The sequence below is a fragment of the Caretta caretta genome, chromosome 2 (assembly GCF_965140235.1).
Source record: "Caretta caretta isolate rCarCar2 chromosome 2, rCarCar1.hap1, whole genome shotgun sequence".
Taxonomy (NCBI): domain Eukaryota; kingdom Metazoa; phylum Chordata; order Testudines; family Cheloniidae; genus Caretta; species Caretta caretta.
Window position 1 is genome coordinate 117554755 of NC_134207.1, and position 26623 is coordinate 117581377.

The 26623-nt window shown below is 41.5% G+C and overlaps 1 protein-coding gene across 6 annotated transcripts in view; it reads right to left on the reverse strand.

The window, feature by feature from the left end:
* Window positions 1-7372: 7372 nt before the first annotated feature.
* The window catches only part of RREB1 (ras responsive element binding protein 1), a 142455-nt gene continuing 123204 nt past the window's right edge, over window positions 7373-26623 (reverse strand). For 5 of the 6 annotated variants that reach the window (XM_048839787.2, XM_048839788.2, XM_048839793.2 and 2 more), the window contains 3 exons: window positions 22076-22240; window positions 14716-15453; window positions 7373-10959 (listed from right to left, as the gene is read on the reverse strand). In XM_048839787.2, the coding sequence (XP_048695744.1) occupies window positions 10439-10959; window positions 14716-15453; window positions 22076-22240 (1424 nt within the window). In that variant the 3' untranslated portion in view covers window positions 7373-10438. The remainder of the gene's footprint in view (window positions 10960-14715; window positions 15454-22075; window positions 22241-26623) is intronic. The other variant, XM_048839789.2, reaches the window with a different exon arrangement.

The following is a 26623-nucleotide window of genomic DNA, read 5'->3' on the forward strand; positions in this document are numbered from 1 at the left end:
TGTACCTGAGACAGGAGATTTCTATTAAGTAGTGTCCGTTTGTCTTTGCCTGTGGAGATGCTCTTCTTGTGCTCTAAAGTGAGGATGTAATGGGCAGTGTGGGCTGACCCCCTCCAGTTCCTCTTCTTACTGCAAAATCAGGAAAGATCCAAAGCAGATGGGAAAGAGGGTGGGTAGTGAAATATAGAAAGGGATCACATATCTCAAAGAACCTCCAGTTACAGATAAATAATCTCCATTTCTTGAAGTGTGGGCCTTTATGGGTATTCTCACATGGATGATGGAAAGCAGTATTTAAACAGGACAAGGGTGCCATGATGCAGTTGGAATAGATGCCTGCAGTCCCCACAGCTGTGTCTGCTGAAGAGGTCTGGACTAAAGGATAACGTTCTGTGAAGATACAGATGAAGCTCCAGGTAGCTGCTTTACAAAATGTCCAGTACAGGCACTTTTACTTGAGGTTGCTTGTGCTCTAGTGGAATGGGCTCTCACCCTGCTCAGGGGAGGAATATGTGCCAGCCAATAAAGAACAATGCAGCCAGAGATCACCTTAGAGAGTCTCTGAGTAGATAGTGCTTGTCCTCACAATTGCTCTGCTATAGTGGCAAATAACTTTGGTGACTCCTAATCAGTTTGTCCTTTGTAGACAAAAAAGGCCAAAGCTCATCTGGTGTCAGGAAGTCTCCTCCCCTCATTGAAAGTATGAGGTTTTTTGGACAGAAATTACCTTGTGGATGAATTTTGGGTGGAGTTGAAGGGAAGCCTTCTTATGAAATATGACGTATGGGCTCAGTTCACTCATCCTTCTGGTTCAAGGAATGGTGACTAGGAATGCGACCTTCATTGAGATGTAGGACATGGAACATGCAGACAGCAATTTGAAGGGTGATCTGATAAATGCTGAAAGTAAAAGGTTGAGGTCCCATTGTGGTGCTGGTTTCACCACTGGTGGGAAGGTCCTAACCAGACCCTTCTGAAATCTAATTATTGTTGAGTGAGTAAAGATAGAGTGGCTTTTTACTGGAGGATGGAGGTATTGCTTGCTGCTAGGTGCTCCTGCAGCAAACTAATGGAAAGACCTAAAGTCTTCAGGTACAAGAGATAGTTTAAAATATCAGGGATATCTGCTGCTTCTGGGGATAACTGTTTCTGTCGCATCCAAACTAGAGAAATGCGTCCATTTAACCAGATAACATTTTCTGGTGGAATCTTTTCTACTTTGACTGAGAATAGATTTAAAAGCCTTCTAACATGAGCGTTCTGGGTCTGATGCTCATCCAAATACCAGGCTGTAAGATATAGGGAGTTCGGGTTGGGATATTTGATCTTGCCATTCTCCTGGGTTAACAGATCTAGGAAGGGATGGATGTTGATAGGAGGAAGGGTTGGCATTTGTAAGCAGTCCAGAAACCAGAATTATCTGAATCAGTTTTGTGTGAGAATGACTCAAGCTTTATTGTGATAAATCTTTCATAAAACCAGGGGTAACATAGGGATGGGAGGAAAGGTGTACCTCAGTGGTCCTTTCAGGATAACAGAAGGACCTCACCCCTGAGGCCTGGCTCAGTGCTGTGCTGGAGCAGCATATGTTGGACTTCTTTTCTAAGAGGCGAACAGGTCCCAGGTGTTGCTCACTGCACTGGTGGTCTCGGGAGAAGTGACCTCTAGAGTTCTGTGCACCTGGTAGATATGTAACCTGAGTATAATGTTCCTGATGCACCAGTTCCATAAATTGACTGTCTCTATGTTGAAAGAGAAAGACATTTGGATTGTTTTCTGTTTTTGTAGTTCAAACACTTAATGCTGCTGAACCACACCAGAATTTTAAGAGTAACAAAGAGGAAAGATTTGACTCTGGCAACTGAAGAGATACTTAGGGAGTTGAGCAAATGTGGCCCACGCCCTCTGTAGGGGGGTGGCGGTCACCCCCCCACCGGGTCTGAGAGGGGCCACACTGCCTCACTACATCACCAGGGTTGCTGTCTAGTATCTGGGGAATTAACAAATCAGGTGCTAGCACCCTGACCATCCTGGTGGGCTGGAGCACCAGACGGTCTCAGACGGTAGGCTCAGGTCCTCAGGCAGGGCAGAGAAAATGGGCAGTTTGTATGTTCTGGCCCTCAGGTAGGGCCGAGCTATCAAGCAGACTATAGGTCCACACCCTCAGGTGGGGCAGAGCACCAAACAGCCTGTCTTCCTAGCTCTGGCAGATGGCAGACAAATGCAAGCCTTCTGGCCTATGGTGGGAAGGCAGCCGCCCTGGAGTTGGGGTTGGCAACAGGGAGTAAGGGGACTCTAGCCCACCCTACTCCACAAGGTCCCAGCCCAGAGCCCTAACAGTGGTGGACTGCTCTGCCACTGGCTCAGCAGGGACTCGCGTGCAACATGCAGACGTGGATTCTGGCCACAGCCAACTAGACTATAGTCTAGTGTCCCTGAGACACTTCCTACTACCCTTTTGTTAGGTACCTTGGCTCCATGGGTGTCCTCCATCTCCCTGGGGCAGACAGCCAGTGGCAGTCCCAGCAGTTCCTCTGCGGATTTGGTCTCCTTCAGGGGCAGGCCATTGCTTGGTTCAGAAACAGAGTCAGAGGCCTGCAGCAAGTCAGGCACATCAGTCTTCTTCCCTGGCTTGGCTCCAACTCAGCTGGAGGAGCCGCCTTTTATATTTTCTGTTCCACCTCTCAACTTCCCGTGGGAGGGGCTAGCCCAGCCTGACTCTGTTCACCTGAGTGCAGAGAGTGGTCCCTCCCCTCTGGCTCACAGGGAGGCCACACTGCCTCACTACATCCACCCATCCCTCATATTAAAAAAAGGATACAAGTCCTGGTCCTGGAAATGTTTGTTACTGATGTAGAGCATACCACTAGGCCTAGTTCCATTGGAGTTAATGGAACAACAGTGCTTGCAGAATCAAGACCCAAGATTGCAGGTAGTGGTACATAAAAACACCTCTCCCTTGATGGAAGTGATGAGCAGAGTTCTGCAGGAATTAGCATCTGGTTTTGCTCACATGGCGTATCGGTGGCTTGGACATAGGAATGCACAGCAGCCTTTACAAGTCTACAGCTGACCCAAAACTAGAGGGTTTCTAAATACCAAGGAGGGAGAGACATCAGATCTAAAAGAAACTTAACTAAAAAGAGGGCAAGGCTATAGTGGGGTGGCTGCCCCACACCTGGATAACAGGGGTTAAAAGCAGACGAGCTAGGCTGAGAGGGGAAGCAACCACAGCTGTGGCCAGCTCAATTAGGGCCCAGCTAGCCCTGATAAGAGGGCTGTGGGCCAGAAGCTGGAGGGGTCTCACTCTAGTCCTGGAGTGGGAAGGGCTAGCTGCCTGGGAGCAAGGTACCGAAGCAGAGCAGTGCTGGGGAATAGGGCAAGGGAGCTGGGGAGCTCCAGCCTGGTAAACCCCCTGGCTGCAGGCCTTGTTTAAGGCCAAAAGGTACTGGGGTTGCAGAGGGGCAGCCCAGGGATAGGCAAAGGCAGCAGGTCCTAACCCCTTGCCAATGATGAGTGGCCATTACAGAGTGCAGTCTGCCCCAGTGAGCGGGGGCTAGATGACGACTGGCGGTAGCCACTGAGGCAAGGTGGGTTGAGAGGTCTGGGGGTTCCCCCGGAAGGGGAGACCCAGAGTGTGGGGGTACTGCTGGGGCAGCACCCCGAGGTAAAGGGCACCGGGGTCCAGGAGGGACACGGGGCCAGCGGCAGGCGAGACACCAGCCTGCAGAGGGCGCCCCATATGCTGGAAAAGAGCGAATTCCCAGACGATGAGCAGGAGGTGCCGCACCAGTGAGCCATCGCTTCACTACAAAGGCCTTCAAAGCAGCTCATCCAATTTAATGGGGAGAGTGGTGAGGTGGGGTAGGCAGAGGTGGACAGGAAATGTAAAAATAGATTGGGCAAAACGTAGGAAGGCTTATCCCTAATAAACACACACACTACTGGACACTGACATGGAAGAGGATGTGGGGATGAGATGGGGACAGACCCTTCACAAGCAACTCAGTGTTTGGCATCAGTTACAATGAGGAGAGGAATAGCACCCACAACAGAAGGCAATGTGTTGTGATGCTGATCACAAACACTTCTGCATATTGTTCACAGTTGTGGCCACCACATCACAGGACAGCAAAAGCAGTCAAGAATTAGCAAGAGGGGAAGAGGAGGGCAAAGGTGGTATGTGTCTCCAGGGTTAGCATTACATGGAGAAGGAAGGAACACTAATTCATATTGATTTAAAAGGGGAATGAGGAGACCTTCTGATGATCTCCTAGGCCCTGATGGGGGTTCACTATTGTAGCCCTGTGGGGAGTGTTTACCTTTTTTTAGGATCACTGAGATCCTGAGATTTATAGGGCAGCAACAGTAACGTCCCACACAGAATGGAGGTAGTGTCACCAAGGCTTCTGCTCCTAGGTACCTGCTTTTCCCAGCACAGTGCTCTTTGAACCATTCTTACTATGTAGCTTCCTCACCACTAGGGGAGCCTCTCAACTTTAGGTGGCCATGCATAGGGGACCACTTTCCTAGAGGAGACTGGCCAATTTCTCACCTTCTCCCCACATGCCCTCTCTCTTGGCTATAGAATGCCTTTGTACTCCATGCAGAATTCTGTCACCGCTCTAGGAGCGGTTTCTCCAGCCTTTTATGGTGATTTCTTACTCTCTGCCCAAGTCACTTCATGTACAAACTTTCCTCTCCTGACTCCAAAAGCCCGGCTTTGGACCCTCCCTTTTCCTTTCTAATTGAAAGGAGACAACATTGTCTCATGGTTGATGAAGGGACGCCTGGGTGCAATTCCTGGCTCTGCCCACAGACTTGCCGTGTGGCTTTGGGCAAGTCACTACACCTCTCCATGACTCCGTTTATCCCCATTTTATCAATGGGGATAATGATACTAACTTTGCAAATCAGTCAGAGTTACAGATGTTAAGTGCAAATTAGTCTATTACTATTATGATTATTGCCAGGGTGGAGCATGTTATCCAGCCTCAGTCCCAGCAGGCAAGTGGGCCAAGATTTCTTGGGTCACACTAGGATACTCAAGGCTATAATACTAATAAGGATTAACACCTTTGACACTGGGCTTCTAGAGGCAATCGAGCTATGGTGAATTCTAATTGAGCTCCTTTCACCTTACACCAGACAGTGAGACATGCTCCCTTTGTTGTCTCTTGCTCCTCTTTGTGCCTTGTCTCTCTCCGTGGATATTAGCACGGATAGTCAGTCTAAGGTGCTGCCTTCAGGTGGTATAACAGTTATATCCGCTGGGTGGCTGCAGGGCCAGTTCCAAGAAAGCATCCAGCAGGGCCCCGGGTTTTCACCTGAATCCAGATAGTTGTAGCTGCAACAATCAGGATCCCTTGAAGCTTCCACAAGTGGCTTGTTTTTCTTAGCAAGTTGGCTGCAATTTTGAGTCCCAAGCATAGATCTTCACAAAAGCAAGCAAATGAATCTGAGCTGGAGGTTTTAGGGAAGTCAGAAGGATGTTTCTTCTGGTCTTTTGCCTCCTTACTTTCAGTCTTGCCAGCCTGAGTCTGAACAGGGTGTATGTAAGGATTTCAATTCAGTGTGAGGATGAGAAGTACAACCTTAAGAAACAGAATGGACCACATGCATCTGTCCCAGTCACTATTCATTTCCTATTCTTTCCCCATTCCCTGCAAGTACTGTGTGTGCACATCCCAACTACCTCTATTATGTGACTGAGGAGATAATGGCAAACAGGAATAAAAATATTTTGTTTCTCTTTACCAGAGATTTCCAGGCTGTTTCCATCATCTTTTACCAATAGCAACCCAAGTCAACATTTCATATTGCACTCTGGAGGCAAATACTGGGTTTTCACCCAACTCCTATATTTTGAGAATCTCCTCCCATTCCCACACCCCCGGCTATAGATGCCAACTTTGTGCTTTACACCACCACACAGGAAGGTAGTCCTGTCTGGTTCCTTTCCCAGCAGAGGCACCCTTAACTCTCAGCAATGATTCCATGCAGTGCTCTGTGAATGGGAAACTATCAGTCTTTTCCCCAAGCCCAATGCTTGGAAAAACAATAAATGTAGTTGGCACTCAAAAATGAAGCCGAAACCCCATGGTTTTTCCCAAAACAGGATGGCTCTGTTGCCCACGCTGTGGGAGTTTTGCTTAAAACATATGTCAACAGAATCAAAATAATCTGTGTAAAACTTAATGTTTAATGCACATCTGAGGGAACACAGAGGTAGCATTTTTGGCACGTAAAGGTAACACCAATTGCTCCAAATTTCTTGGCACTTCTCCCATACATCTGCCAACCAGCTGACAGCCCTACAAATGGTCTTCAGAAACCAAGTGTCACTGTGGCAATGGGGGGACTAGCAAGAGCAAAGTAATGTGGTTTTGGTAGGTAGCTGTATTGCCCAGTAGTATTATTGGGTTTCTCTCCTAAACTGTTGCAGAACCAGGACAGAAAAAAAAATCATGGCAGTCGCAGGAGCAAATTAAAATGGAATGGAAGGGAGTATAAGTTACACATCAGCAAAGGGGTTTCTGGGGAGCTTAATTTGGTATGTTTTAAATATGAGGCTACAAAAAGGTGTAAATCACAGCAGCACAGACTCCCTTACACATGACTTTACAGGTTTAGAAGGCAGGAACCATCATCCACAGGGAGGGGATTTAAAAACAAGCAGATTTGAAAACTCCTTACATTTCCTTGAGCTCTAGAATCTTGAGCTCAACCCGGATGGTCGTCACAACCCTGTGAAAGGCATTCTATACGGAGGCAGACAAAGTGCAAGTTGGAAGGCCATATTTAACTGACAATCTAAAATAAAGCATCATTCTCAGGTACTTGCACATAGCTGTCTGTTACATCCTGAAGATTTCACAGCTCAACAAAATTCTCTGTGGAAAATTCAACTGTGATGGTAGTTGCCACTGAACACCTATTTAATTTATAAAGAATACTATTATTATTTTTTAAGAACAGCACCAACCCCTGACAAAGCCATTTACTTATGTGATCATGAAGCTGCAGTCTAAAGGTGGAAAGAGAAGTTCAAACTAAAGCCGGCTCAAGCAAACTAGCATAAAAATCCCCCCCCAACTTTTAATTAATATTTTAGCCAAAATCTCCCCCCCCCAAAAAAAAACCCCACCATTTTCAAAAGCTGTGATTTCCCCAAACTGGTTGGAATACAGAACAAAATGTTCAAAATCTTTTGACCATCTCTAGTTCAAACACAGCCCAACAATAAAGGAGAACCATAAGACCATCCCTACATGTAAACTCAGACTCTGGTTTGTGTATAATCCTTCACAGATAGGCTTAAAAGCAAGTTACAACAAACCCACAAGAAGAGCCGTGTCCATTTTGCAACCTATAATTTTTAAATATAACATTTTATTGCTTAGATGGTTTGATACAGAACAGGTTTACTTTCAATTTGAATTTGGAAGTACTGTACAACTGAATAAAGAGAGGAATAGAAGTACCAAAACAATGTGTGATTCTCTGTTCATGTGGCATAAACCAGTCTTGTACACAACTTGTAGCAGCAGTTTAAGTTCCCTTTAGAAAAAATATGAATTCTACACATTTATTATTGTTTCCTGCATGGGCTGAAATCACTAAGATTAAATTTCCTTCTTGAATAGAGAGAGGGAGAGAGAGAGAGACACACACACAGAGAAGGGGAGAGAAGATTATGAATCATTCTGAAAATGGAATCAGACTGTCACATAGCTCCGAAAAGCCACTTGAGAATAGTCACAAACATAAGTTCTCTTTTTCTTTTTGCGCTTTCACAGTCAAGTGCTTAATGTAGTGATTGAATTATTTCATTGTTAAGTCCATTGCAACTCTGACAAAAGAATTTCAGAAGATCCATTTTTTTTTGTAAAAGCCCTGAGAAAGGAAAAATAAAAGGATTCAAACAAACAAAAAAAAAAAAAAAGAGAGACAAATTAGCTGAACATGCAAACTAAGCCTAAGATTCACCCATAGTTTAAACATGTTATAAATTTCACAGTTTAATATTGGGGGAAAAAACAACAACAAAAGTTTTCTCAGTCAAACTCAACTAATAAAAATGTCAATAAAATGTGGCAAGACCTTATAATCTACTAGGATATAGATAAAGGCTAAATAAAGCTTTAAATCAATAGTGATTATTGCTAGCAGACGTCCCGGCAGGCTGCTGGGAATTGATTACTTGCTACATTGTTCTGCAGCATATAGTTTAGTAATGGCTTCTCCCCCACAATATTGCGCAGTTTAGTGTGGAGAGCTGCAAAAAAAAACCCAAAATTAAAAATAAACAACAAACAAAAAAAACCAAAAATACCCAAAATAATATAATAATAATTATAATTATAATAGTAATAAAAAAATTAAGGGATGTGTGAACTGGTTTAAACTAAGTAGAACACACCTGGTAAAGTTTTAAAGGAATCATTGGTTCTGATTTTTTATTAGTTTGGAGTAACTTATTTCAAAACTGGTTCATACATCCCTAATTTAAAAAAAAAAAATCACATATACCTCAACCATTTTTTTTCTTATTTTATATGCGAGATCATCACTTGAGAACATTTTTCTTCCTTTGAATTCTGGGGAGTTGGATTTCAGTCTCCAGAAATTTGTTGAAAAAAAAAAAAATATATATATATATATATATATATAGAGAGAGAGAGAGAGAGAGAGAGAGAGGGATTTAAGGCCCCCTTCTTCCAAGTCTAATGAACATAGGACATGTGATTTTGCATGGGAAGGGAAGGGAGGATCACAGTATGGGTGAGGGAGCTGAAGTGGTGGAAGTGCACAGTGAGACTCCGGCAATACTATGGCTCTGTCTGTCCCAGAGATCATGACTGAAGGACAACAAGAACAACAGAATGCTGAGCATACCTAAAAATGCACAGCTACAGTAGGATACATTTTGCTTAACCCAATAAATGCTGGTGGTTGGGAACATCTCCTGTTGTAGGCAACAGGAGACCTGTGGAGAAATCCCAACCCCCAGCATTAAAGCGGTTAAACTATCATTATGAAATTTAGAAACACACACTAGTCTTCAAGCATCAACCCCAAAACCTCAGGAAGAAAGATTTTTTTTTTTAAATTTATTTTATTTATTTTTAACATGTTTTATATTTGTAGTTTTATTACCAGTAGTATTTTCTTGCTTTAGAAAAAGACGGGAGCAAGATCACGGTAAGGCTCGCATTTCTTTCATGCTCTTTCAACTGGAAGACTAAATAACTTTGCTCATTAGTAACAAATGTCATGTGATCGGAACGAAGCAATTTGCAGTGCCTTCCTCATGCACTCAAGGTGGGAAGGGGAGTCTTTTCATGGCCCTCCCCACACACACCCATGCAGGCACGCTATCACTAGTGAGATGTTCCCCTGTACATTTGTGGTGATTACTTGCTGGCCTCCATTTGATTCTCCAGTCAGAGGAAGGGTTCCATTTAAGTACAGTAGAAGAGCTGCAACATGAGAGGGGAGTTGGTGAAAGCTTAAACAGGGGATCCAAGCTGCACTGTAGATCTCCTTGGGCAAATATTGCCCATTCGTTTCTGCTGACTGCAGAGACTAGCAAACTGATGAATTTATAAAATAATAATAAAATAATAATAATAATAATAATAATATATTGAAGCAAATCAAACATATATAACAGCGGGTGCATAATTTCCATAGGTTAAGTTGCTATGTAACTCTTCTCTGTGTACTCAGTCCACAGTGGCCAGAAAGAATGTCTTTAAATGGTAACTAGATTACCATTTCTAATGCTGAAAAGTGGAAACAAGTTATGAGGTTGAAAGCTCTTTGTCTTTCCTGGTTTTGGCTTTAACCAACTTCGAACACCTTCAACCACCACGTCATTAATACCTGGAACTGGATTAATGCTCCATCGTATGGCAAATGCAAGAACGTCTATACTGAGAAAAATCAGCATCTCGTACATGTGTCCTCTGGCGATCTCATCTGAAATTCATGTAATTTTCTTCCAGTTATTGGCCGTAGTATCCAAGGGCTTCCCCACCCCACTGCCCCCATTTCCAGCTCAGAGAACAAACACAGCGACTATAACAGATATACAAGAACAAGCTCACACACACACCAATACAGAGGGTAACATTAATGCTTAAATGAAAAAGGTCCTCTCCAAATAATTCATTAAAATATTACAAAAAAATCATTTTTTTTTTTTTTTTTGAAAAAACCTATGATACCAAAAGATCTAATAAAGTAGTAAGGCACTCAAATCAGTATGTACTGTAGTCTCTTGCATTATTATACTGAAAGGCATATGGCACTGAATCCAGTCTGCCATACTATCCCTCAGCTGAAGGTCACTCTTACAAAATATATTCCAAAAACCTTGCTCTGCTGGTTTTAGTTTGTGTGCTGGGATGGGTCCAATTTCATAGTAAGAAATTCACTCAACTCCCAAAAGCTGAGGTGCACTATCTGCAGAGGCAAGAATGTGATTCATGGGAGATTTTTTGTTGTGCATCTCCAGCAAGTCCTGAATGAAACCTGATGGACTCTCGTGATCACAGTTACCCCGAGATTCCTGATCTTTTGTGATCTGTTTCTGTGCATTCTTGTTGGACTCTGCAAGGCAAGTACTGGCTGTTCGTCCAGGGGTTTTCTCCTCTCTGCAAAGGGAATCCTTCGCTCCATTGGCCAGACTTTCTTTTCGGTTTCTAGAGACAGATGAATGGTTACCAAGGCCTGCAACTGAGTCACACTCGTTTTCTGAGATGGGGTTAGTACCACTGTGGATAGACTCATTTTCACTGTCTTCTTCACGCGTAGACTGGGTCTCCTCTTTGTCACTCTCCTTCTCATGGTTCCTAGCATTTTTGACCTTCTGGTGTATGCGCTGATGACGAACCAGGCTGTGTTTCAGAGTGAAGGTCCGTTCACAGGTCTGACATTTGTACGGTCTCTCTCCTAGGACAGAATTAAGGCCAAAATGTAACTAAGATTATAAATACAATTCCCTCTCTCTTTTCAGGACAGTACAACACATAAAACTGCTCTAGACCAACGCTGTGCAGGAGGTTAGACTAGAGAATCATAATGGTCCCTTCTGACCTTAAAGTCTATGATTCTATGAACTGTGGGTTGGGACCCCAAAGTGGGTCACAACTCCCTTTTAATGGGGTCACCAGGGCTAGTCCCAACAATGTTTAGTCCCAACATTTACTGTAGGATTCCCTTTCACGTGACTTGGATGACTACCTGCTACTTGAGTATGAAGGCCAACAGTTAAGTTCCTAAAGAAAAGAGTCCTGATTCAGAAAGGTACTGAGCTTCTGCGTAAACAGCACCTCTGATAATCAGGCTGCTTTTCTTTAGGTGTGTAATGTTAGGCACCAACATTTGCAGGTGTTGGCTTTATTGAAGTCATATACAAATAAATGCTTGACTTGCTACTTCGGTAACAACTGATATTTAATAACTCTGTACCTAAAATCATGGTTTCAAAATCTGGCTGTAAAACTACAACTATACTGAACCGTATGTCCACCTGTGTACCCAATTGCCTATTTAATAGTGAATTTACCTGCAACTACCCTACTGAAACACAAGATAATGGTCTTAGAGAATTCTTCAATCTTGCCCAAGGTCAGCAGGATCTGGTATCGAGAGAGTACATCCAGCTTATACCGTTATTCATTGTTAAACATTTAGCTATCACATAAACCTCTGGGGACTGTAAAGGCATCTGCTGAAACATGTATTTTTTAAAGGGACTATGTCGTAATTTGGGTAGATGGGTTAGTAATGTGACATGCTGTATTCAGAATCTATAATTCATGTCTGTTAAAATTCCATGCCCTTAAGTGAGCAACTTTTTCTGCCAGAAGTTCAGAAAAGTCTTTTGAAACTCAAAGATGTTTGTGAAACTGAGCCAATGGCATCGAGGCAGCAGTCTCCTTTGCAGGATAAACAGACTGCACAACTTTCTTTCCCCCTGAAAAGGATGGAAATTACCACAAAACAGTAAGGACTAGCCTGGGCACACAGGGGATGGGGATCATAGAAGGAATGAGGACGATGGGCCCAATTTTTCTGGGCAACCAGTATTTAAAAAACAAGCCAAGCAGCATGTGAGAAAACGTTTCTTCCTCAGTCGCTGATAGAAGGGTGAACATTTTACATACAAATTGTTAAACCAACTAGAATGGAACCTGCTTACAAATGAGTTCGGATATAGCAAAACTCCATCTCTTGTTAAGTAAAATAAGAGTCCCATAGTGATTCACTATGCAAATACAGACCAAGCTGCAACGTGCCTAAGCTTATAAGTGGTTTCTGAGGCAGAGAGTAACTTTACTCTCAAAAAGTTCTGGTTAGGAACCAGGAAAAAAAATTAAGGTTGTTTTTTTCCCCCCTTTCTTTTTTTCCAAAAATTTTTTCACAAAAACCTGGCAGAGTGCTGTACAGATACTGTAACTCAGAATCAGGTCCTGTTTAATGCTGCACAAGCCCTTTGGTGCACTTCATATCCTGCATCCATGATCAACAGAAAGGAAAATAAACTATGCAAGTTTGGTATGATTCCACTAATATGATAGCTTCTTGATCTTTTAAAAAATATGAGTGCGTAGAGTTAGCTCATAAATTTGAAGAGCCCACAGCAATGGATTGAGCCAGATTTAGTGTAAGTTGTACAATAATATACTAGAAAATAAACTGTAGGGACCATACTGCATTGGAAGAGAAATGGACTAGAGATGAGGAAACGGCTCTTCCATGTATCTTATTTTTATTCTTCAGGCAGGCATTGTACAAAATTTCCCCACATAGCCCTGCCAATGCACCTCAGTCTTAACCCAAAATATTCTTGCTATGCTGATCCTAGCCCTCTTTTTTGTTTATTGAGAGGTCTTCTTTAAAAAGAAAACCTTTCAAGAAAGAGAAAGTATCTCAGATTTTTGCCACATATAAATTTGAACGAGCAAGAGGAAAAAAAGTCAATGTAAGTGATTGAGAGTCCCCAGTTGGGGGAAAATGTGGATTGGGTCACAAAAACAATTTTTTAGAAACAACTAGCAATGAAGCTAGTTAAATGTATTACGTTTGAAGGAAAAAATCACGTACTGCTCAAGGTAGTTATTCAAGACTACTACAGAAAAAGTTAAAAACCTAAAGAAAGCCGGGGGGGTGGGGAGGGGGAGAAAGACTCCAGTGACAAGACTTCAGGAACAATTAAAATATTAAAAGCATCTGACACATGGATTGTTGAGGAGCGCACCCTCAGAAAGCACAAAAGCACCATTTGGCTCATCAGAAAATGCTAAGTTAGACTTCAGAATCCCTCCCCAAAGGCTTTCTTGAACACAGATGTATCATATGTTGTAGTGATTTTGCAATGGAGACAAATAAATGCAAGAATGAGACCAAACTATGAGACAAAATGTGTTGCCTTGTGACACAACCCACATGTCTAGCAGTGAAAACTAAACTCACTGCAACACTTATCCTTCAGACTTGTAGCCCGATTTTCAAAGGTGATGATCTTTCACTGACTTCTAGGATTTGTGGGTGCTCAGCACTTTGGAAAAAGTCACACTAATGGAGATTTGGTTTTATTTTTTTTTAAAGACTTCAATCAGAAATCAGTTTTGCATCTGAGAAGTTAATACATTCTTTATTTACGCTTTTTAAAGGTGTCTTCGTGTAGTTACTTAAGTGAAGCTTCACCTTTTATTAAAATTTAAATATGACGTACCCAAGCTTAATCAGAAAATATGTGACAATGAAAAGCTACGCCAAAAAACAGCACACAAAGGAAGTCCCTTTTCCTGATGTCACTTCAGCTTACTGATAAGTGAAATTAAGCACACCTGAATTCTACACATTTGGAGCGGTGTGAATGATTCACAATTCTTTGGGGTCATAGTTATTGCTCAGCCATTCTACATGTGGATGACTACGATTTTACTAATCAAAATGACAGAGTCATCTAATCCTCCCTCGTAATGCAATGTTGAACAATATCCTATTGCATAAGCAGAACCCCATTTATTCCATGACAGCTAACTGCACAACGAAATCACTGGAGGGCATTGTACTAAATGTATTTCATCCGCTCTGTTCAGGTTCAGAGAAAGAGTGGAAGCTGATCATGGCGTTGCCTCTCACTCAGTTAAACACATCGAGGAGTGTGAGCAAACAGATTCACGGAGGCATGGAGATGCTGGGTCTCTAGAATCGTATGATAAACCGACTCCCATCCTCTGATGTATTCCCTTTATAGTGTCATTATACTTCAATGTGCAATAAAATATAAGAGAGGTGCAGAGCCACAGAGGAGGGGGCAGGGAGCTATTGCAATAGTTTCCCCGCTCTCTCCTCACCTCCAAATTCTGCACCACGTAAGTCGAAAAATAATTTTGAAAAAACATAAGCCAAATACGCACCTCCCCCAGGTAGATAAATATATAATTAACATGTATTTCCACTGAGCTTTCTGCAGATGTAAAGGATTTTGCATGTTTACTATTCCCTCCCCATTCCTCTCCAATTCATTTTATGTTGCCACAGAAACTTAAACTCGCTTCATAACACAGTTTCATTGTGCAGCAGAAATTAGAAGTCCCTGCTCATGCTGAGGTCCAACTGGCTGAAGAGCTCACAGGATGCTGACCATAAGCAGCAATCTCCTCCCTGCAATACTGTCTCATGTTCTCCACTTACCTGTATGGGATCTCATGTGTCGTGTCAAGTCCTGTAGAGACCAAAACCGCTTGTTGCACACAGTACAGACTTTCTTCCTCTTGTCTGCCTTTGTGGTACTCTTTGCCCCATTAGTCTTTGGTTTTTTGTCATCATCACTCTTCTCACAGGACTTTCTCTCTGTGCTCTCTCCCTCAGAGATGCTTTCACACTCTTCATTCTCCTTTCCTGTTGCCTCACAGTCCACAGAAGATTCTAGCACCTGTAAGTCCATTGGGGGCTCTTCCTGATCAAGAGTGGAGTCTTGCTTTGGGGGAGCTCCAGCTTCATCCTGAACACACTTGCTTTCATCCTCACTGCTCTTTTCGTCCTTTCTGTCCTCGCGAGCATGGGCCTTTTTGTGCCGTCCAAGAGTGCCAGCAAATTTGAAGGTTTTCCCACAAACATCACAGGCATGTTTCTTTTCAGTCTGAGAGCAGTTACCTGCACTCTGGTCACTCTCTGCCAGCTTAAAGTCCATCAGCTTGCTGGCAAAATTGAGGTCAAGGCTTTTGTTACTTACAGAGTCTTCCTCTGGTCCGTCTTCATACTCATCTGCTTTATCTTGTACATCCTCTTCTCCTTGGGGCGAGTCAGCCTTTTGCTCCTGTTTGGGACTGCATTTGTTTTCCGGTAGCTCCGTTTCTTCCTCTGGCTGCTCTCTCTCGCAGGAGGTCAGATCCAGCACCCCACCTAGAGTCTCCAGATCTGACTGACTGTCTGTAGGAAAAGAGGGAAATTTCCATCAGTCAGACATCCTCCATCAACGCAGAATTAACTATGTATCCTGTCAAGGCATCACAGACTTACTAGCATCACTTCTAATTCATTCAATTTATTTACCGCCAAGGCCAGTAAATGTACAGCTGAGAAGAGAACATAACAGACACCCAAAATGAGGCCATTAGGAGTCTGTAACAACATACTTTCTTCTCCAACATACAGGTACTGGGTTCTTGGGTCTCAGTTTCATTAAGCCACAGTATAATCACTCTTACTACAGAGAACAAATAGTAATGCTCAGATACCAAAGAAGGGGAGGTAAGTGCAATACTATGATAAATGCATACCAAAGATCTGCAATTATTTTTTATTTATAAAACAGGAGAGTTTTTATGCATTCTCAGAGACTACTTAATCTGTCTGTTTAAGGTGTGGTTTCTATAGAGCCCCTTTGCAAAATAAAAACAAATATAATTAATTAGCATTAATTAAAGTGTTAAAGATTGTTACATTCCGAATTTGGGTAGACACAGATATAGGTCATATTGATATACATCCGACATACAGAAATCACGGAAGTTTGTGCCAGTATAGGATTCAGTTCTCTATAGTGAACACATTTATTAAAATGGTACTACACCAAATGAAGACAAAAATGCAGCTATGGGCGACATCACCCACTGTTTTGTGACCCCTGCAACAACCAGACATAGGATGAGTTATCAGCCTCAACTACTGTAGGGCTCCCTGCTTTTATCAACTTGTGTCACATTCTTAACATTGCTTAAAACACAGTTTGCGTTATAGTCCCTCATTTCTTTAAAGAAAAATGGAGATAGAGAGCTTCTGAATTCTTTATAAAGGGTGAATATGTAAATGGAAAATAATCCAGACCAGATTTGGATGCCAAAGTTGAGACTGATACATGGGACGTAATTGCAGCTATTGTGCCTCTTTTTAGTTAAGATTTCAGGACACAAGCTAGGCAAATCACATTACCAAAAGCTGTGACTCTCCTTGCTTTAGTCAATTGTTTACAACATGAATATAGGCCTAGATGTTAGCATTCATCAAGTGAACAGCATCATCTTTTATATTTATCACAGATCTAATATTTTGAAAAGACCTCTAACATGCTATATGTACTAGCAGCCAAAACACAGCATAACTAACAGTGGATTTAGTGTTTACCTGCAAGTCTAATAGCTTCTTAGTAACTACAGAGATTTAAAAATGCTGATAAAATTTAAAAATTATTTTCTGGCTGACACATACACAGCACGTGGAGTTTGTCTCAGAACTGCCTAGATTTTTTTATTATAAGCTTCTTTCATATAAAGAGAGCAACCAGAGATGATAGTAAGATAATTATAATGCTCCTGATAGTTTGGAATAGGTTTTTGTAATACAACACCTTCACAGTGATAAGAAACAGAAAGTAAAGAAACATTGTGGCTAAGCACAACTTCCAGTAATTGTGTATACCCAATTAATACAGCGTAATCCTGATACATTTTGGTGGGGGGGTAGGAAGGACCACAGAATCACAGAAATGTAGGACTGGAAGGGACCTCAAAAGGTTAGTCCAGTCCCCTTCACTGAGGCAGGACTAAGCATTATCTATACCACCCCTGATCTGTCAGCAAGAGGCAATCTCACTTGTTAAATCAGAATAGATTGGTTTACAAAGGTAGTTAAATATACAAAGGACCAATAAAGTTTTCACTAGAATTCATATTCCAACCTGTGAAAACACAGAACTTAACCATAAATTGGCAGATAAGGGATTTTGGGGAGGGAGATGACTCTAAAAAACAAAGATCACCTGGAAGTTCCTTACAAATTTGCATTCATATTTTGCCCTTTTTGGGTAATATTAGCACACAGTTTATATCTAGTGGATTTTCAAGGGAAGTGACAAGAAAGAGTTGTGAACAAAAGAGTGGGACATCTATAGTCATTTGAGAAATCAAATAGAAATGCTATGGCATAACTCTAAAACTAGTACTGCTCTCCTACTCATACTAACAAAATCTCTCCTATATATTAGAATTGGTATTCACAGAAAATGCTTCTGGATATTGTAATATTTAAAGCTAGCAGCCTCCTGGTTTTGTGGTGGAGTTTTTGGCAGGGGAGCAGAACTGGAATCTCATTATCAGGCTACATCCACATTGGGAAAGTTTACCAAAAAAAACGTTTCCCACTGGTTCTAACAGCTGTTCAGTTGAACTGGGGTGAGATTAGTGGAAGCCATAATGTAGACAAGGCCCTGGTGGCTGCATCTATTGTTAGCCACACATTTTGTTAAACTAATTGAAATGCCTAGTTTTGAAAATATGGTACTGAAAGGGCAATTGGATTCTCAGTTTCCAAAGTAGCAAGGGTCATGGCACATAACAGACAAATCTTTGGCCTTTTTCTTTTCTTTAACACAGCCTGTTTCGCAGTGCCTGGAGGGCCTCCATTGCCTTCTCAATAGAAAAGACCTAACTACACTAATTATGTGACAGGCAAAGGTCGAGGCAAAAGCGAGGAGCAGGACAGGGTCTTGACTACAGGCTCTAGTTAATCACTAAGCAAAACTATGTAGGGAATGAGGGGGTGGGGCGAGGAAACTCTGTATCCACCCCAAAGACCAGTACTAGCCCAGGGAGGTAAAGGCAAGTCACAATGATCTTGAAATATGATGAACCATCGCAAAATGGCTGCCATATTCTATTACTGTCAATGGGACTGAAGCCACAGGTTGACCCTCAGCAACAGGGATGCTATCTCCCACTGTTACCAATGGGTTGAAGCCAGGCTGGTCTCTGTGAAGATGGTGACCCCTTAGTCACTCATGAGGGCCTGGCAGGGAAAAGAAGAATGTGGAAGTGCCAAGAATGGGGCAGTGAGGGCAGCAGGCATGTGTTAGGGAACAGGAATGGAAATTATGAGAACTCAAGAGGAATGTGGGAAGCAGGAGATGGAGTGAGGGGAGGCAGAACAATGGAGAGCATGAGGAGACTGGGGTTAGGAGTGCAGAGGAATGGAGGGGGATGGGGCGGAGAGGATCTATAGCAACCTAGAAATGCTGTGCAAAAGTAGGAATATCTGTTTTGTTTTAAAAAAAACAACCAAACTTTACCCTATTTCTCTTGGGACAGGGGACCATGCACCCACCTTTGTCATTCTCTTCAATGCAGGAAAAGGGTGGGTGGATTACAGATTGAATTTGAGCATGTGACCCTACGTGTGTGGAGTCAAGAAATGGTGTGTAGAGAGGGGCTTAGAGCCAATCAGGAGTTGTGAGGGGCAGGGAAGACCTTGTGAGCTGGAAATAGCTAGTCTAGCTGTGAGAGCTTTCCATTTCAAAAGCTAGGCGCCATATTAAGGTGTCCTGTTTCAGATTCAGATACAAAATTCAGATACAAGCTAGGAATACATTAAAATCTGTGTGTGTGTGTGTGTATTGGGAGTGATACTTTTGGCTGCATCTGGATCAGCACATATTTTTAGGAACACTTGCTGTCATGAAGGGGTCAGGAAGAAGCGTTATTATTGTATGAAAACTAGGGGTTATAGTGGAAAAAACGTTTTGTAACCTTAATATTAGTAGTTATTATCAGAAAGTGGTCTAATAGTCTCCAAGGAAGCTGTAGGAACCCCGTCACATAAAGACATTTAAAAACTGGGGTAGGCAAAGTACTAGAAATAATGCTGTAGGAACAACTGACACTGCCAGAAGGAGAAGATAGAATAAAATAGAATATTAGAGCATCCATCTACATTCACCACCAGCACGGTGCTTAAAACTTCTAGGATATCCCAAGGAACACCGCCTTTCATGTGTGTAAGATGGCACATTTTCTTTCACTATCTGAACAGCTTCCACTAGGTGGAACCATTTAGTAAGTTTTTTTTATGTTTTAAATACACACAAGGTACAGCTTTTCCTAGTTCCACCACCAAAGTAGGGAACACCTGCCCAATCACAAGAGGCTTATGATATCAAAGCTCTAAAGTGTTTTTTTTTCTTCTTCATATTCACTCAAAATATATATTACTGATACCCCTATTAAATCCAGTCACCTTTAATGAGACTAATACACATTAAAAACAGCTAGTTGATGTTTGAGGATTTCAGTCATACTCCTAAAACCCTTCCAACTAAAGGGAAAAGCATAAAAGGACAAGTGCAATTTATTTAAAATAAATAAATTCCATCAACTTGTAATAAATGTGGGGAAAATCACCAATTCCCCCCCCCCCCCAAACAGTTATTAAATACAGTAACTGGTGAAAAACCAGATGCCATGATATTGCTTATCTTCTGATACAGGTTCTGATCCTGCAATACCTTCTTCAAGTGAATAGTCATTACTCATGTGAACAGTCCTATTGACTGACATGAGTGAAACTGTTTAAGACTGAGTCTGCTAATTTGTCCAAGAAGTAGAAATCAGTATTTGAATACACCAGAAATCCTAAAGAATTTCCCAACTGTTTTAAGATGAATTCCACTGTTTAATCAGGAAAGTGTTTTTATACTCCACTGGCTTAATACAAACTATCATTATATATCTTCTATACAAGATTCTCTACTAAGCAACAGCACTTGCTTTAAAACAACTTCATGGCTCTTGTCTTTGTCATGCACTCTAGTGCTAAGCAGCTCTTCCTTTGTCATGAACTATGATCTGGAACCTGAAGTTGCTATGCATGCGAGTCCTGCTGGCCACAGAGACTGCAATTTCAAGCCCTCTGTCCTGCTAGAAAGTAACAATGATCTATTTGACATGTACTGGGGGCTGCAACAGTTGTTGCAACATCATAATTCTCTAGTTTAGACAGGGCCTGAGAGACGTAAGGATGGATCACAGAGATGGAGATTTCTAAGCAATGATGGATTCTGCTAAACATACTAAATATACTTATTTGTAAATATTTGCCTAGTTACCTCTGGAAGTAGTTCTCAACTTTCTCATACTGTGGACCACTTTCTGAACATATTTGTCTGTCTTTCTGTATTACAGAATAGAGAGGCCCTCTCTTACCTAACTCCCAGTCCCAATTCCACGCCTTCCCTGCATCAATTAGAGCATAGTGTTTAGTCACAAGAAACAGTAAAATAAAGCTGCTTTCATATGTTAGATATGGATATTTTATTGTGTCCCCCCACATTTTGTTCCTGGTTATTTCCCCTCCCTGGGTCTAGGGCTTCACATTTATTTATACCAAGTCTCCCCTCATCTCCTGAAGTCTGACTTTGTCTCTTCTATTCTGTACTATTACAATCCTCTTCGTTTATACTCTATGGCTTCCCTTCATTTCAGAATGCTGCGTACAAGCTACTCTCTCACCTAAGAAGTGGGAACATACACATCCTCTCTCACTTTCACAGATTCTCTATCTATCTCTGAATCCTATTCATAAATGACACCCTGGTTTTTGAGAACTCCTGTACACTTGTTTCATATTACATGACCTCTCAAATTGCATTTCCTGTCTTTACATCTCACCTTAAAGCTTTCCTCTTTGATTTAGCTTGTGGTTGTGTCTAACTCTCATCCAAACATCCCCTCCTTCCCTTTTCCAGTGACACTGGTGCTGATAATCACTGGCTAATGACAGCCATCTTCTTTACAACCTTTAAAATCACAGCCCTTGCAAACTTCTTCCATGTTAGCCGGACTACACTAATTACCCACCTTTTTTAAGAGCCAGAAGAAGAATTAAAACATCCCTGTCTCCCAGGTAATATCACTGAAATGGAAAGTATTTTAAAAATATAATTTGCGTTAATCATTTATGCTCTTTACATACCTTGGACAACGAAAGGAGATTGCAAGTCCAAGGCTGTACAATGATTTGGGAATAGGATTAAAAGACAATTTGGTCCTGTCTTCGCTGCAAGACTATGCTGTGTGGGAGGAACTGTATTGTAACTGCATTCCCCAACACTACTCTTGGGGGAATTCTGTGCCACTGTGCATGCACAGAATTAGTGTCCTGCAGATTCCTCCCTCTTCTCTTCATTACAGTACAACGCCATTTATCAAAGAATTCATGGATATTGGAAATCCTCATATAAATGGGAATTCAGAATAATGGAAGGAAGGTATGGTGCACCCTGATGTAACTGACTGTTGGTTAAATCAGGGTTCATTATAATGGGGTTGATTTGTAACTTTCATTAACAGGCTAATCAAAACCACATCCCTCCTGCTGCTTTTAAATTCATTGCTAGAACACAACTTTTATGAAACCTACTCAAAAGATTCCTGACATAGAAGGTTTCTTCGAAGTGTGTATGTACTTCTCAATGAAGGTTCGCCCGTGCAAACTACAACCAGAGGCATATTAAATAATTTTCAGGCAACAGACTCACACAGCCATCTGCTTGGCTTCCCTCTAAGTTTGGTCTCTCCTATGTAGTCAACACAGAAAAACTACTGAATAATTGCCACTACCCTTGTTCCTATCAGCTTGCCCTTTCTGAACAAACACTGCTCCGCCCTTTGAAAACTAACTAAAGCCTTGTGTCATGCAGCAATGAATTTGCTTCATTTCTCTACAGTCTCCAAACAAATTAACACAACTTGTCTTGTTATTCTGAACAACCTGAAAGAACTACCTGTGCTATCATGAGATCCAGCATCACTTTCTTTAGACTGGGGGATAAGCCCGTTTCTTCTCAGAGAGCAGTTGGCAACTCCATGTTTGCGCAAGAGGTGGCGTTCACAGTTAGATTTGGTAGAAAAGAAGACATCACATTTTTGACAGGGGAAGGGCTTCTGACCTGAATCGGGAAAAAAAAAATATTTATCTGTCTTTCTAATGTGTAATAAGAGCCTCTCTGGTTTCTTGTTGGTTTGAGACCACATGTGATTAATGTGACGATTATATTTCCCCTACAACTAAAATTCCATCCTATCCTGCCTGGGTGGATGAAGTTCACTCTCACCTCCTTGGTATCCCAGGAAAACTACTACAACATACTAGTTGTAAGCTTCTTAATAGAAGGATCTTTTCCCTGTGTGTGTGTTGCATCAGGCCTGTTGTGTTATGGGCCTGATGCAACTTTCCTCTGAAATTACTGGGGACGTTTTTCCATTGACTTCAACAGAAGCTACATCAGGCCCTGTGTAAACAGCAATGATCATCTCTCTGCATGTTTGGAATGAGAATAACAAAAGGAGTAAATATAAAAAGCTAGAACAGCAAAATTGAACTGGGTATAGAAAGCTTTAAAAAAGCCAAAGCAAAAACAAATGCCATGCAATGGAATCACAAAAATGGCCCTAAAAGATACCTTGCTGAAGAAGGAAGAGGTGGAGACGAGGGGTGTGTATAAAAGGAAATCAGTTACTGTAAGAAACCAAAGGGTAGCTTCATCTCCTTCATACAGTGCAGATAATATGGTCACTTCCCTCATTTTAATCTTGCATGAGTTGGGTTCTGTGCTAATTAGCATCTGAATCTGAATTAGGGAATCATGTGTCACTTAAACAACCCTGTATCTCACAACTGAACGGTGGTAGTCACATGGCTCTCTCTGATGAGTTCTGCTTCTTCCCCTTTCTTGATTTTCTCAGTGTAAATTCAGCATTCTGCAAGTGGCATGGTACCACTGTCTATAGGCTGATAAATTGCTCGCTTCTTAGCTGGCCTGCTAATTATGTTGGCTGTAAAATTAAGACTTGAAATATTTATACCATCTTTGTCTCCACATGTACTTGGCTTCTTTCCATAATCCAAATATAAAACAGAACTTCAAAGTGGAGGCCCTTTTGCAGTTTGCTGCACGTTAGCTCTGTGCTTTTCAATGTTTCTCTGCATGTATGCAGTAGGAGGGTTAGTTTGAAAATAATTATTTATAACTCAGAACCAGCTTCTCAGATCAGAATCTCCTGGCCATTTCTAACATGAAAAGCTTTCACACAGCCATCTTTGTATAAAACAGTCTAATACATTTAAAGCAGATACAACCTAAACTTTTTGTTCTTCTGACCTTCACACAAACACACACATTAGACTGAGGTCTCAAGTCCTACCTACAAGTCCTGCTTGTTGTGCAAAATGTACTTCCCCTACATACACCCATGTATTTTGCCAACATCAAACTTAAACTAATAGATTAAAGAAACACGGTTAGGCCTCAGAAGGGCCACACACTTTGGACTCCTCAAAATAAGAACTTAAAAACTGGACAATTCTCTCTCTCTCTCTCTCTCTCTCCCTCTCTTTTTTCTAATTGAAAAAAGTTTTGCATAAGAAAATGCAGGAAATCCTGGGTAATCCCACTAATAATGATGAGGATTTTTTCCCCAATGAACTCAAAAGTACTATTTCAAATAGACTCAGGATGTGGCAAACTTCTCAGAAGTTTCTCCAAACCCTCCCCCTACCCCCATTTTATTTTAAGTCAGGTAGCAAATTACATGAAGAGATAATGTTTTGGCCTCAAGGCTTTTTCCCAGGCTTTAAATAACAAATTGTTCTTGTGATAGGATACCTCATGCAAGTAGGTACATTAACTTTTTTTAGTTAAACTGATTAGGACTGAGCTTTGAGTTTTAATTATTTACTTTTTCCATAAAGACATCATTGCTTGGCCTGAAGCTTACACACTGATGTAAGACGACTCATTGTAGAACTCAGAAAGCAATGCAAAAGAACTACTGTCTGGGTCAGGCAATTTTTAGGGAATCTTCAGTAGCATCTATTTAATACACAAAAAAAGGATTTCAAAACAATTACAGCATAACTTAAGAGAATTTCTTAACTTTTCTTAAACAGAATCAACTCATGGTATTTTCAAAATTGATTTATTTTTTCCACTGTCACCATAAGGGGGAAAGACATAATTACTATGAAAAAGTGTTACAGTGAAGATATCAATTCAAAATTAGTTTGTTTTTTTTCAGATTAGGTTATTAAAACAGAATTTTTAAAACCTAGTTACTTTTCCTTATTTGTGCCTTTACTATTTCTCAGCATGGACAATAAAAACAGACTTGTCAGTCTCATTTTATTTATAGTTGATTTCATTTCAGAGTCTAGTGGTTATTTTGCAAGGTTTGCAAGTCAAAGTTTATTTGTTTAAAAAAATGCTTCCACCAGTAAGTCTTAGCAACATCTCAGTGTTAAAATGTTAATACCAAAAGCTCATTTTTAAAAACCTACGCCGTAGGCCAAATTTGACCTGACAGCATCCGTTAAAGAATCACTCAGGAAGGTTTTTAATGAGCACACCACTGATTTAAAATATATAAGATTAACCTGCTGTAGACTCAGGGGTCCAAATACACCAGATTTTTTTTTAAACCATGCACTGCCCCACATGCAAGGAACAAAGTGAAATTAATCATCTGTGAAGTACCCTCTTGTTTGTTTCACTTTAGTATTGGAACACAGAGGAGGAAGACAGGGAGAAAAGCAGAGGGATGAGGGTTGGAAAAATAAAGTGAAGGGAGAGGACAACTTGAGAAAAATCAAATACAGTCAAGCAAAGAAGAATGAAGATAGATAGATAGATAGATATTAAAAGGACAAGGGTTCAGGTGTACTCAGACACAGTGATACAAGTGTGCAGGTACCACTTCTGTGCTCTTCCAAATCAGAGTATACCTGATGCACTGATGCCCAACTACATGCTGCGCATCACAATACAAACCAATGGTATTTCATTTACAGGTCAAATACTTGCAGAGAAAAGTTCCTGGAGTCACAGGGACATACTGAGGTGGAGATGAGGAAGTGGCAGGAAGCTATATGGGACTTGGTAGTGCGAGGGATGGAGCAAAAAATGTGGGAGAGGATGACAGATGGGGAACTTAATGATGGGGCAAGGCACCAGCAATGAAGATGTGATGGTGCTCCGGCAGTATCAAAGAGGAAGGGGCCAGCATGCATGGGATGGGATGGCAAGAAGCACAGACTGTGTTTAGTTATTTTTTTTAAAATAGAGGGGGCAGAAGGGAACCACCTTTTAAAAATGAAAAACATATTCTGATCCTCCTTGGAAGAAATACCCCCACTATTAACAAGCATAAGAGACATATATTTTAACTTTTTCACATTTGTATAACACACTTGCTTAATGTTGGCACGTGAAGCCCAATTTAATGCTTGAAATGGTGGAGCTTTTCCTCATTAGGATACTCATTTGCTAAGCTAACTGGATAATTTAAACAATGGAACAACACAGATTAACAACAGATGGGGAGAGGTTATTCACCACTTCCCCTACTAAATCAATCTTTATTATTTGTTTCACAACAGCTTATTACAGAAATATAGGAAGATTTGAGGACATGGATGTGGTGAGTGGCAAAAGCCAGGACTGTAGGCCTTGCAAGTGAGAATACAGTTCCAAGATTTCCCCCTAACTCCTTCAGATCTGTTGAGGCCAAAACCTTTAAGTGTCTCCTCCACCACTGTCCCAAGTCAGGGAACGCATAGCTAACTGAATAAAATATTCATAGTTTTCATTACAAGAAGGCTAAACAGACTGAATGTTTTTTGACTTGCTCTGAAGTTTAACCTGAGCTACCCAACACATTAAGGAGTTCTGATCTGTGAAAGGGGTTTGGGGAAACTATCTTTTCCCAAACCTTCTACTAACCTGAAGCTGTCCCCCTCAAAAATTCCCATTGCACAGCTTTTACTATCATACCTACCTCTCTGGCACCCAGCAATATTGTATCTACTATACCTGGCTCCCAACAATTTTTTCTATGTGGTCACACCTACGACAGAGGGCCCCATTAATATTTCAAAATATTTATAGCTTGTTTTTGTTATTCACGTCTGCTTTCCTGACCAGTACTTCACGGGCCTTCATATCGCACTCCTCTTCAGTCATTTGGTTTAGTCTCCGAGGCCTTGTCTACACTAGAGTTTTCAGCCGTCAATTTTGTTGCACTGGTGTAAAACCCTGAGTATAGGGTTAGCGTGCTACCGTGACCCAGGCTAAACTGCACTAGTGCACTAGTCATAGTTTACATAGGCAAACCACATCGACACGAAGGGTGTGTGCCAGCACTACACCAGCGTCACTGTTAAAAAACTCCGTGTAGACAAGGACAGAGCGTACCAGGATGAATCTGAATTGATAGTAACAATCACTGTAAGTGACGCCATCAGCAGAGCGGCCGCTCAGCAAGAAGGAGGATACTGG